General features: G+C 39.3%; 1 protein-coding gene across 3 annotated transcripts in view; it reads left to right on the plus strand.

The window, feature by feature from the left end:
- The window catches only part of IMMP2L (inner mitochondrial membrane peptidase subunit 2), a 1,017,589-nt gene that overhangs the window by 37,719 nt on the left and 965,849 nt on the right, over nt 1-14,021 (plus strand). For all 3 annotated transcript variants that reach the window (XM_055420858.2, XM_055420860.1, XM_055420859.2), the window contains exon 3: nt 8,714-8,850. In XM_055420858.2, coding sequence (XP_055276833.1) covers nt 8,716-8,850 — 135 coding nt within the window. In that variant the 5' untranslated portion in view covers nt 8,714-8,715. The remainder of the gene's footprint in view (nt 1-8,713; nt 8,851-14,021) is intronic.

The raw sequence follows: 14,021 nt of genomic DNA on the forward strand, positions 1-14,021 counted from the left end.
AGCACATACACACACACATACATACACACACATCCTTACAACTCAAGAAGACAAACCAATTACAAAATTGGCAGAAGATCTGAGCAGACACTTTAATAAAGGCAAGACTTTGTACTAAGCTCATGAACAGATGTTCAGCATTGTCAGTTATTAGGGAAATGCCAGTCAAAACCACAATTAAATACTATACTGCATGCTCATTTGAATGGTTATAATCTAAAGGACTAAGAATTCCCAATGTTGGCTAGGATCCGGAGAAGCCAAAAACCTTCATGTATTGCTAGTGAAAATGTAATATGATATAATCACTTTGGAAAACAGTTTGGCAGTCCTCAAAATACTAAAAATACACTTTTCACATAACCAAGCAATTCCACTTCTAAGTAACTACTCAAGAGAAATGAAAGTATATATTCACCCAAGGACTTGTATGCAGAGACTTACAGCAGCCTTATTCACAATAGTTCAAAACTGGAAGCAATCGAAATGTTCCATCAGCTGACGAACAGGGAAATTGTGATATATCAATACAATGAAATGTTTAGCAATAAAAAAATGAACTACTTATAAATGCAACAACATGGATGAACCTCAAAAATATTGTGTTAAATGAAACAAGCCAGACCAAAAAAAAAACTACTAAAATTTCTTTAAAATGCACATCTCTTAGAGAAGAGAGCAGTATATTCCTGGGGCTTGGATGGGAATGGGAACTGGCCTTCAGATAGGCATGGGTGAACTTATGGGGGGTGACAGAATACTCCAAAAATGTATTGTGGTGATGATTCCACAGCAGCATAAATTTGCTAAAAATCTTTGAACTGTGTACACTTACAGTGGGTGAATTTTATGGTATGTAAATAATACCTCAGTGAAGCTACTGAAAAATATTTCCCTGTAAAATGATTTCATTTTTTGGGCTAGTGGTTCTCCGATGAGGGTGAATGAGGGTTGTGGACAGGGAGGAAGACCAGAGACAGCAAATTAGAATTATCTAAGAATTTTTTTTAACACATGTGTATTTGTTCTTCCCTGTAGTATAATATGGCTTCCCTGGTGGCTCAGAGGTTAAAGCATCTGCTTGCAATGCAGGAGACCTGGGTTTGATCCCTGGGTCGGGAAGGTCCCCTGGAGAAGGAAATGGAAACCCACTCTAGTATTCTTGCCTGGAGAATCCCATGGACGGAGGAGCCTGGTGGGCTACAGTCCACAGGGTCACAAAGAGTCGGACACGACTGAGCGACTTCACTTCATAGTATAATACTAGAGATCACAGAATATCACCATGTATTACGAGGGGCAGGTAAAGAATCCTTCTGCAATGCAAGAGATGCAGGAAACTCGGGTTCAATCCCTGGGTTGGGAAGATGCCCTGAAGAAGGAAATGAATACCCACTTCAGTATTCTAGACTGAAAAAATCCCATGTACAGAGGAGCCTGGCAGACTATAGTTCATACAGTCACAAAGAGTTGGAGACGACTGAGTGACTAAGCACACATACATAATTTGCAAATGCTCCTCTAGGTGATTTTGATATATGTGATCCACATATCTACTCCTGAGAATCTCCTCTTAATCAGGTTGAGTCCTAGGAGTCTATGTTTTCCATGAGCAAGACAGGTGACTTTTGTGATCACTTAAGTTTAAGAAACTCTGCCCATGTTCTGCAGTGCTAAGAACTTTCAGCATTGTGGCAGAGCACAGTGGGATAAATGTTACTCTGGGAAAATCTATTTTCTGACCCTTTTTACATCACATCTACCCAGATACTGGCAGCAGCCAATACCTAGCAATTTTAATGAATTAAACCTATAATTAAGGCTCCCAATTACTCCACTTTTGGTGGGGATTCTAGTTCATTGAAAGGAATCTGTCTGAACTCAATACCAAAAAGGCCAACCATTTTGTTACGATTATGACTTATTCATATTCATGAAATGTGTTAGCTGTGAGATGTGTGCTTGCATGCTCACTTACGTCCAACACTTTGTGACTCCAGGCTCCTCTCTTCATGGGATTTTCCAGGCAGGGACGCTGGAGTAGGTTGCCGTTTCCTAGCTGTGAGATAATCTGCTATATTTGTGCCTAGTTATGGTCCCTTGGGTTGAAAACTCTTGGATTTCTACTTTCCCTTTTAAAAAGTAACGTCTTTTCCTTTGAAGCATTTTGTCTTTCCTGAGTTGATAGAAGTCTCCCATTCTTGGAAGAATGCAGGAAACAGAAAACATAGAGCATTTGCAGTCACCTTCAATGGCTTTATTTTCCTGATTGTCAAGTTTGCCAAAAAAATTAGATTGCTAGAGATGATGGCTAAATGTACCTATTGTTTCTAGAAAAATACAGTTTTGTAGGAGAGAAAACATGGGAACTTCAAAAAAATTAAAGTGCTGTTGCTATCCATCGAGGGGTCACTGCCACTTCTGTGCATGTCAACAAGATTCCTGTCTAGTAAACTGCCTGAAATCCCTATCATCGTTCAGCCTTGTGGAGAAAACCTTAAGCATTAATTATCTATTTTTATAATACATTATTTATTTATAATCTGAAAGGAGGAAGTTAACCTCCCAACTTTTTTCTAGATTAGGATCCATCGATTACTTTCCTAGATCTGCTTCTAGTGGAATCGAAATTGTTCTCATTTGTCAGTTATTATTTTTTCCCTGATTTAGTTCAGATGCCTCCTGCCTCCTAACATGCATGCTTAGGCTGTTTGCAGAGTGAGGTAATTGGTATCAGGAGCTCCTGGAGAGATCCATGGAGGAGGGTAGCCTGATCGTGTGTGGTCATCTACTAATTTCTTGTGATCTTGTCACAGGTCCTTTGGGAAGGAACTGTGACTCTGTGTGCCTTTTTACTCTTGGTATCTTAGTGAGACATACGGAGGCCTTGCACGCTGCAGTCCATGGGGGTCACAAAGAGTTCCACACGACTTTCAGCAACTGAACAACAACAAAATCTTAGCGTAGGGAGTAGCACAAAGTAGGCATTTAATGAAGAAAGAATGAAAATGTAAGCTCCACGTGACCAGGGACCTCACCTTCCTTGTTGTGCATTGTATGTGCCCCTTAACACAGCTATATGGTAGGTGATCAACAAAATATATAATGACTGAATCAGGAATTTAGTGTCAGATTTGTTTGGATCCCTGCTCTTGTATTTTCTGACATTTGTAGTTTGATATACAGTTTGAATTTACAAATAAAATTTTGATTTGGTTATCCAAATGTGTGGGCTGATTTCTGTAATAGAAAGTTTACATTTTGTATAAGATACTGCTTTGTCATTTATTGTTTTTCTCTTAGCTCCAAACCTGCCATAAAAAATAGTTTTTATAATTAGGATGACTTGAGATATATTTATTCACTTGGTTGCTATGGGTGAGTGATTTGTGACTTTGTATAAGATGAAATGTATGGGAATTTAAGAATGATTTTAGATGAATTCATGCGTGATCAAACCATAACACGTTGTGAGAGGAAAGACAGGTATTTAGAGTGGAGGTCATTAGGCAGTTGAGGTCAGTAATGCCAAAAAATTTTTACTTACAGGTACTATATACTAAGTGGCAAATATGATTTCAATGGAATCTGAAAGCTTATTTTAAAATATTCAGTTTAGGTACTTCAGCAGTGAATCAGGTGTGCCTACTATTTAAGCAGTAATTTTCTCAGGAGCAATGTTTTGAACCTAAATGACTTGCATGGTTACTGGAAGAATGAGATTACTGATAAAAATTATTTCTTTTTTGCTTGGGATATCACATTATTATTGCTTTAAGGGAAATTTTCTCAGAGAAAGCAGATGCTTGGTGCTTATTAGTATGGTAGTTTTAAATATTTAAGATGTGAACAAAAGACAAGATCATCCCAATGATTCTTTATAGAAAAGGAAATGCATTAACTTTACCAAAATGTGAATGCCATAGCACTTTAAACATTTTATTTAATATAATTTGACATAGAAGTGTAATGTTCATTTCTTCCTTTGTGTATGGCTTTAGAATTTTAATGATGGAAGTCCCAAAGAGGGTTTTATTATTATGAGTTAAAGGTGTCATTTACAATTCAGGTAGGACAGGACTGTACGGAGACTTTTGCTTTGAGCCTTTGAAAATAGTGGCCCCTAATCTGCAAGGGAGCTTTTATTTTTACCCCTGTGCTTGGGCTGAGTCTGCATACCCCCAATAGATATACCTCCCACATAATTTTCATGGCAAATAGAATGGGAAAAAATGGAAGCAGTGACATTTTGTTTTCTTAGGCTCCAAAATCATTGCGGATGGTGACTACAGCCTTGGAATTAAAAGATAATTGCTCCTTGGAAGGAAAGCTATGGCAAACTTCAGTTCAGTTCAATTGCTCAATCATGTCCGACTCTTTGCGACCCCATGAATCACAGCACGCCAGGCCTCCCTGTCCATCACCAACTCCCGGAGTTCACTCAAACTCATGTCCATCGAGTCGGTGATGCCATCCAGCCATCTCATTCTCTGTCGTCCCCTTCTCCTCCCGCCCCCAATCCTTCCCAGCATCAGAGTCTTTTCCAGTGAGTCAACTTGTCGCATGAGGTGGCCAAAGTATTGGAGTTTCAGTCCTTCCAATGAACACCCAGGATTGATCTCCTCTAGAATGGACTGGTTGGATCTCCTTGAAGTACAAGGGACTTGCAATAGTTTTCTCCAACACCACAGTTCAAAAGCATCAATTCTTCGGCACTCAGCTTTCTTCACAGTCCAACTCTCACATCCATTCATGACCACTGGAAAAACCATAGCCTTGACTAGACGGACCTTTGTTGGGAAAGTAATGTCTCTGCTTTTTAAGATACTATCAAGGTTGGTCATAACTTTCCTTACAAGGAGTAAGCGTCTTTTAATTTAATGGCTGCAATCAGCATCCGCAGTGATTTTGGAGCCCCCCCAAATAAAGTCTGACACTGTTTCCACTGTTTTTCCATCTATTCCCCATGAAGTGATGGGACCAGATGCCATGATCTTTGTTTTCTGAATGTTGAGCTTCAAGCCAACCTTTTCACTCTCTTTCACTTCCATCAAGAGGCTTTTTAGTTCCTCTTCACTTTCTGCCATAAGGGTGATGTTATCTGCATATCTGAGGTTATTGATATTTCTCCCAGCAAACTTAGACAACTATTAAAAAGCAAAGACATCTCTTTACCGACAAAAGTCCATATAGTCAAAGCTGGTTTTTCCAGATGTCATGTACAGTTGTGAGAGTTGGCCCATAAAGTAAGTTGAATGCCGGAGAATGGATGCTTTTGAAGTGTGCTGGAGAAGACTCTTGAGAATCCCTTGGACAGCAAAGAGATCAAACCAGTCAATCCTAAAGGAAGTCAACCCAGAATATTTATTGGAAGGACTGATGGTAAAGCTGAAGCTCCAGTACTTTGGCCACCTGTTGTGAAGGGTCGACTCATTGGAAAAGACCCTGATGCTGGGAAGGATTGAAGGCAGGAGGAGAAGAGGGCAGCAGAGGATGACATGGTTGGATGGCATCACTGATTCAATGGAATGAGTTTGAGCAAACTCCAGGAGATGGTGAAAGACAGTGAAACCCGGCATGCTGCAGTCCATAGGGTTACAGAGTCAGACATGACTTAGTGGCTTATCAGCAACAACAGCAACAGTAGAAAAATATTTTTCCTGAGTTGTGCAGATGGCAGCAGTGCTTGGGTCAGCAGTGAAATTGTGAGCCTCAGAAGGGAAAGGGCAGTGGCTTTCAGGTCTTACTTGTATTTAATATGTCCCTTCACATAATTTGCACTAGTTCCAACTTTATCTCTGCTTCCCTTTTGTAACTAATTGTATAATAAAAGTCTTTTTTCCTTTCAACATTAAAAAAAATTAAAAAACAATTCTCAAACCCAAAAGGCAACATAATCTCTCTTCTTGGTCAATAATAACCTAAGTGCCTTTATTTATTTTAGTATCTTCTCAAAGACTTGGAGAAACAATAAAAAAATATATAGGAATATAGAATGACAGCCCTGGAAAGAATGTTAGAAATTGAATTCGACCCCTTACTATTTTTTTTTTGGCTGCACTGGATCTTAGTTGCCGTATGTGGGATTTTAGTTGCAGCATGTGGGACCTAGTTTTCAGATCACAGAACAATGTGAAGTATTGTTTCATGAGAGTTTTTAAATGATTTTACACTGTTCATCTATCTGTCTTTATATCTCCTGCACTTAGCATTGGTGTTTCAGTTCAGTTCAGTCGCTCAGTTGTGTCTGACTCTCCGTGACCCCATGAATCACAGCACGCCAGGCCTCCCTGTCCATCACCAACTCCCGGAGTTCACTCAAACTCATGTCCATCGAGTCAGTCATGCCATCCAGCCATCTCATTCTCTGTCGTCCCCGTCTCCTCCCACCCCCAATGCCTCCTAGCATCAGACTCTTTTCCAGTGAGTCAACTCGTCGCATGAGGTGGCCAAAGTATTGGAGTTTCAGCTTCAGCATCAGTCCTTCCAATGAACACCCAGGATGATCTCCTTTAGAATGGACTGGTTGGACCTCCTTGCAGTCCAAGGGACTCTCAGGAGTCTTCTCCAGCACCACAGTTCAAAAGCATCAATTCTTCGGCGATCAGCTTTCTTCACAGTCCAACTCTCACATCCATACATGACCACTGGAAAAACCATAGCCTTGACTAGACGGACCTTGGTTGGCAAAGTAATGTCTCTGCTTTTTAATATACTATCTAGGTTGGTCATACTTTCCTTCCAAGGAGTAAGCGTCTTTTAATTTCATGGCTGCAATTAGCATCTTCAGTGATTTTGGAGCCAAAAAAAATAAAAAGTCTGACACTGTTTCCACTGTTTAGCAGGCAATAAATGTTTACTGAATTAAACATTAATATATTAAAGTTTGTATATATACGAAATTGAATTTCTTATAGTTTCTTAAATAACTTATGTTTTATTTCGCCCTGAGGTCTTCATGCACACTTCTGCTTTTGCCCGAATTTCCCAGGTCTTAACTTGAATGCCTTTTCCTTTGGGACACATTTACTAATCATTTTCTAATGCATGCCCCAGGCACACTGGCCCTTTTCAATGCTATTTTCCCTTGGAAATATTTGTCTGAAGGCAATCTTCCCTGGCACTTTGTAACTCCTTGAGAGCAAGGACTGTGTCTGCTTTTCATTTGTGTATCTCTAGCATCCAGCCTGTGACCTTGTACTTATTAGAGTTTTGAGGAATTGAATTATGAGCACGTTTTTAGTACTTTGGAATGTAATCCAAGGAAATGATAAAATAACACTGCTTGAATAGGTCACAACTACCTCAACACTTTTCTCATCTCTTCTCCTCTGCCCAATCCTTGCCCATCCATTTTCAGTTCTGTCTGTTTAACCTCCAAAATGCATATGTGAAGTTTGCCCATTTTGATCCATTTCCATCACCATCACCACCACCACTATAATCCATCCTACCATCTAGCCCTAGCGCACTAGAACAATCTGGTCTTCCTCTATTTATCTAGTCCTAGTCAAGAAATAGAACAGACTGAAATTATTATCACATAGTATGAATCAGTATTATTTTGAGAAACTGGTAACAAACTGGTCATTTATCTTCCCCAGCCAGGAGAGTTCTTCATCTGTTGGACTGTGTTTAGCTCCATTTTGGTCTTTAGCTCCAATCTCTTGATCTCTTGCTATTTTGTTTTTCATTGCATAAGACCATTAAAGGATTGCATTAGCCCTAGAATATCTGAAAATTAACCAAGTGGTTACAGGGCTAAGTGAAGGTTGCAAAATACAGGTTCAATTACCTGTATTGAATTCACATACAGTGATATTTTTTCTTGATTTCTCATATATTTCATGGTTATATTAGGATAAATTTGACTGCCATAACATAGGACCCATAACATTGGTTTAAACATGATGGAAAGTGATTTATCTCCTAATTAAAACTTGAACATAAGCAAGAAAGAGCAGTTACAGTGCTTCCATGGTGCTGGAGACCTAGGACCCTTCTATTTTATTGCTTTGCCATCTTTAACTTGAACTGGCTACTCCTGTTCCTACAAACACCATCACAAGTGTCACAAAATGGGAACAAAGGGGAGGACATAATTCTTCTAAGGCACAGTGTTTCTGCTTATATGCCATTCATCAGTCCTAATCACACGGTCATACTTATTTTCAAGGGAGGCTGGGTAGCCATGTGTTTCCCCAAAACTTCTATTACTGCAGAAGAGGACAGGTATCAGGGTTCAAGGAGCATCTGCACCATAGTCAGCAACAGGAAAGGATTTACTTTTAGAATGCTTATTTTTTTTCTAACATTGCTTTATGAGGAGAAATTTTCTATTGAAATTATTAAGCTACTTGACCTGTGGGAAAGAATTCACCTGAGTTATTGTATTTGACTTTGGGATTTTAAGTCAGATATATTTCAGTGGTTATAGGGATGAGTATTTGAGAAGGAAATGGCAACCCACTCCAGTGTTCTTACTTGGAGAATCCCAGGGACAGAGGAGCTTGGTAGGCTGCCGTCTATGGGGTTGCACAGAGTTGAACACGACTGAAGTGATTTAGCAGCAGCAGCAGCAGCAAGGATGAGTATGAAACATATTGAGATGAGGTTGCTTTTTCTTAACTCTTATTTTTCTTGGACTGTTTTTATGTTTTGGTTTTTACCTTTCTTGGGGCTAATTTCATATTTATTTTTGTTGTGCTTTTAGACATGGCACAGTCCCAAGGCTGGGTGAGAAGGTACTTCAAGGCCTTTTGTAAAGGCTTCTTTGTGGCGGTGCCTGTGGCAGTGACTTTCTTGGATCGAGTTGCCTGTGTGGCAAGAGTGGAAGGAGCATCGATGCAGGTAAAACTGATATGACTCCTTTCTTTGCAATACACGTTTGGTTATTTCTCATGCACTAGAGATGAGATTTCTGTATATTGTCTCCATGCTAGAAACTGAAAGGTTTTTGAAAGGCTTTGAACGAAATTTTAACATTACTGAGAATAAAAACAATTCTCTGGTAGTTCTCTATATCTATAGTTCCCCCCCGCCTTAGGAATGATAAATTGAGATTCTAAAGAAATTTTACAAAATAATATCACTTTCTGTGGCTGTGGCCTGAGATTTTAAGGTTTCTTTTTTTTCCAATTATCCATATATGACTGAGATCAGATTTATGAGTTCAGTTGCAGGATGAATTTGTCTCCAGTTACCTGACTGTTTTACACTCTCACACATGCACTCACACACTCATTTATGCACACACAGAATTCTGATAGGTGGAAAACTCTATGGCACTGATTTCAGATATTCTAGTGTGTTCTTTAAGCATGTTGCTGATTGAGAAGATTAAATGCCATTTACATTGGAAAAATTTTGGAGTGGAGATTTCCAAAAGTTATTTGCAAGTAGTCTCCAGTAACTCAGAGAAAATTTGATTATTCTAATGCTGATGTCTGAAACCTAGCTGTTTCGGTAAGTTTATCAACTAAGAAGAATTTGCATTTTGTAATATAATTTGTTTTCTTCCATTATTTTGTGTATTAAGTTTATGCATTATACTAAATATTTCTATAAAACAAACAAAATGAATGTATAAACTTCTAAGAGTTTAAAGTGATACAGATAGTAACCAATTTACTCCCCCCCCCCCCTTTTTTAGTCTTTAAACTAGGTGAGGGTATAGACATCAGCTTTGAAGAGTTAGAATGAAATTGCTTTGTTAAAATTGTAACTATTGTACTGAGAATCAGGTCTCTTCCTGAGTTCAGGTGCTTAGTGAGATCCTGAGTGAGTGCTTATAGGGTGAAACTAGGGTTCTAAAGCATGGCTGCCTGAATATTTACTTATTGACTTGTGCTTCCATCATTTGAGAATGATGGGGGCCTACTCTTGGCTTGGGGCTTCTGAGTTAAACCCTGTTTCTCATGTTCGCTCTAGACTGGGTCACCAGCTCCAGGCAAATTGGTCACTTACTTTGAATGCAGAAATATTGTTGTGCATGGGTACAGCAAACAGAGAAAGAGGGATCTATAAAGTGTATGGCTTTATTCCTCAGTGCAGGTTAATGCATTTAACAGGGATGGATTTTACATTTCCTTCCTCTTTAATTTTAAATTCCTAGCAGCCTCATCTTAGACTCAATTCTTTGGGGAAATTAGACTTTCTTTATTGAGCTTTTGAATCAGATTCCTCATTTGAGATTAAAACTGCCTTTTCCACAGCCATCCAAATTCTTTTTGGTCGCTTCCATCGACAGGTATTATTTTTTGATAACAAATAATCACACAAATAATGACTTTTTTCCAGTTTTGTTAGTGCTATCTTGTTACACAACCCTCACTATCCCGAGATGGAATTTTTCTAGAACACGAAACCTCATAATCTTGGATCTCATGATATTCCAGAGAATCATGTGGCAATTATAGTATTGCAATCTTCATGCCTTTAACCCAGTATATACTATGTTCATGACTTGTGCTCAGAGGGAAAAAACACAAGGAACTAGCCATTTTATGAAAACACAAAGCTTATCCCTGTTATGCCCTGAGTCCAGTCCCCCCTAACTGGTAGAATAAGACACTCGCAGCAATGCAAAAGCAAGAATACGGTTTATTTCTATCTCGAGCTAGGGCTCCTGCCCCTCCCAGCGCAGTGGAATGCGGACAAGAGCCGGGAGCCCAGGTCACAGCGGTTTCTGTAGTCTCAGATTGCATAAGCACCTATTTTTGTTCAAAAGATCAAGCTGGCAGAAGCTCATTGGCCAGTTCATGCATGCACAGAAGCTCATTGGCCAGTTTATATGCGTGCAGGGTTTTTTCTGGGGGATTTCCCTTTTTCTTCTGATTGGCCCAATTTTTGGCACTGGCGGGATTTTTCTAGGGAGGAGTTTCTTAATTTTGGCACCAGCAGGATTTTCTTAGGGAGGAGTTTCTGTGAACCTAGCCTCCACCCTGTCTCCAGGAAATTGAAACTTAGGCCTAAGCAAGGTCTCAGGCCTATCATCGCTACTCAGATGTTAGGGCTCCTAACAATCCCCAGTGAAGAAGACATTGAAGAAAGTCTTGAATATGCCAGATCTTGTCTTTTAAAGCCTTTAGATGACAAGATCTGTCATTTAAATGCTGGATCTGTTGATTAAATAGTGAGTTTATTGCAGATACAATAGAATTTCTTACAGTATTCCTGGACCACTACCCCAAGAATCAAATTTGTTACCTTGTAGTTTGTTTGGTAGGATTTCTTTAGCTGTTGATTAGAGAAAATCAGTTTGAATTGATTTTGATCTACAGGGAAGTTGCTTGGAAGGCTTATGAGTACGTTGATGGAAGGCAGGAATGTGGCAGTCATCAGGGACAACTGGAACCAGGGACTTGAATGCTGCCAGGGTGCTCAGTCTTTTCCATTTCAACATCTGCTTCTGTCAGCATCTTGGCTTAGTTCTCAGACCAGCTTTCGTCTCGACTCAGGGCACACAGCTGCTGGCAGTTCTCCTGCCTTTAGATGCCCAAATTTTTTACCGTCTGAGTGAGATTTCTCCTTATGCCTTAATTTCACTTTGAAAAATCTTGAAGAAGGACTGTGATTGACTCAGCTTGGACCATATGCCCCGATCCATGCAAATACAGATCAGCTTTGACCAGCAGATTAGGGTGCCATGATTGGCCTACCTTTGGACAGATACACACCCCTAGCTTGTGGCTAGGAGGAATGAGAATGCAACAACATATATTTTGAATCACAGTTTTCTGTGGGCTTTCAAGGTGAGGTAGGGGTGATCCTTCCCAGAAGAAGAGGAGGTATTATTTTTGGAATAAAAGGGTAAAGGATATTCTGGGAAGAAAGAAAAAAAAAATGTATGTTCATTAAGGTTTTGTCTATATTATAAGAATTTTAGATTACTTTTGAGGAAAATAGATAAAATGTGTACACTTTCATTAGATATCACTGAATCATACTTAAAATTATTTTGGACTAGAAAGTGCAGTAATGAGACATTGTTATTAATTAATTCAGCATATTTGAAGAGATCTTTGCTATGCTACAGCTTTGATGAACTGAACATGTTTAGGCCATGGGGTTCAGCAGAATTTTGACAAAAAATTCAAAAAAATTCTTGTCTTCAAATTTCTCTAATGATGCAAGTACTAAATAGTTGGCAGGGTGTATGGTACTCTCTGGAAATCCCTGAGCTTCCTGCAAGGAACACACCTGCTATTATTGACTCTGAGGCCTGAAAATTATTCCTGGATTATTGCAGTTGGTTGATTTGTTGTGAACAGAAGGAGTATTCTGGATGCGTGGTGATGTCTTGTTATACCAAAGCTTAAAATTGTGAAAGGAAGAGAGATAAAGCAATAGGCAAGAAAGAAAAATATATGGAGAAGAGGAAGGAAAATAGATCACTTGGGTGACAGAGAAAATTGAACACCTGAGACACTGCGCAGGAGACAAGAGTGGCATGAAGGATCAGTGATGAACAGAGAGAAAACTGCTTCAGTGAAGGAGCTCATGGCTCCTTTTGTGGAACCTTCCTTGGAATTGTACCCTTGAATGCTGACCCATCTCTGCTGCATATTTGTGTATAACACCATGAGATTTGTCACCCAGCCATCCATTCTAAATCTCAGTATTCATTTAAGGAATCTGTGTGCCATTTTGAGGGAACACCTATTGGAATAGGTTATCAGTCTTCATTGGAAGGATTGATGCTGACACTGAAGCTCCAACAGTTTGGCTACCTGATGTGAAGAGCTGACTCATTAGAAAAGACCCTGATGCTGGGAGAAAGATTGAGAGCAGGAGAAGAAGCGAGCAACAGAGGATAAGAGGTTGGATGGCATCACCGACTCAATGGGCATAAATTTGAGCAAGTTCCAGGTGACATTGAAGGTCAGCAGAGCCTGGCATGCTGTAGTCCTTGGGGTCACAAAGTGTCAGACCCGACTTAGTGACCAAACAACAACAACAACCAGTCTTGAGCGTCATTCATTGCATAGTACCTGAGTGCTCCTGTGTATTCAGGTAAAAAGACCATATGTAGTCATTTCTTTCATTTCAACTATATGAATAATTTTGTGACTCACTGTTAACTATGAGTTGGAATAGGGAATCATTTATCAAATGGCTAGTATGTGCAAAACTGCTCTTGAGGTATGGGAGTCAGATACAGATTCTGTATTCAAGGTCATCTTGCTATAGCAGAGATTTAAGAATTAATCCTAGATAATTGCTGTATCTTCAGATGAGATTTGATATAAAAAACTTGTTTGGTTTAGCATACTATTTTAGAGAATGAACCTGGAAATTTTAATTTGAGACAGAATGGTACCAGAAAAATAATACCTTGAGCCCTTTTATAGTTCAACACTATTATTTTTACTGTGGCAACAAACAATCCCCAAATTTTAGTGGTTTATATAACATTTTTATTTCTTGCTTATTGGTCTGTAGATTGATTATAGTCACTCTAGACTAAGGGTTTGGATCAGTCTGCTTTGTGGGCCCTCTGCTCATTGTGGGCCCTCTGCTGAAGGAACAGTGACAATCTGGGGTGTGCTCTGCTCGTGGGTGATAGAAGGACACAGGGTGAATGAAACGCTCAGAACATCTTAGAGCCTCAGTTTAGAACTTCTACTCTTCTGTCTACATTCCATTGGTCAAAGCAAGTCACACAGCAAAACCCAAAGCCATTAGATGGAAGTATATTCCACCCATAGTGAAGTCATGGCAAGGTGAGGAGGGAAGGATGAATTGTGAATAGATAGGTATATCTACCACAGCCATTAGGATGCCAAAGATACATGCTAGATTTCAGAGGTAATATAAAAAGTTGAATTAACCTTTGAGTCTACCTAGAATAACCCTAATCTTTGTAGTCCAAGTCTGACAAAATTGTAATAGGTTGAAATTTTAAGTCACTGAATTCTGGAATGGATTGAAATAGCCCAGGGTCAATTGGATCTTTAGAGTGACTTCTTAAAAAGGTCACTCTGCAGCTTGTATACATGTTATTTAAGAAAATCCAAGAA

This window comes from Moschus berezovskii, chromosome 3 (assembly GCF_049115385.1).
Source record: "Moschus berezovskii isolate FMDL1 chromosome 3, NW_MosBer_1.0, whole genome shotgun sequence".
NCBI classification, from domain to species: Eukaryota; Metazoa; Chordata; class Mammalia; order Artiodactyla; family Moschidae; genus Moschus; species Moschus berezovskii.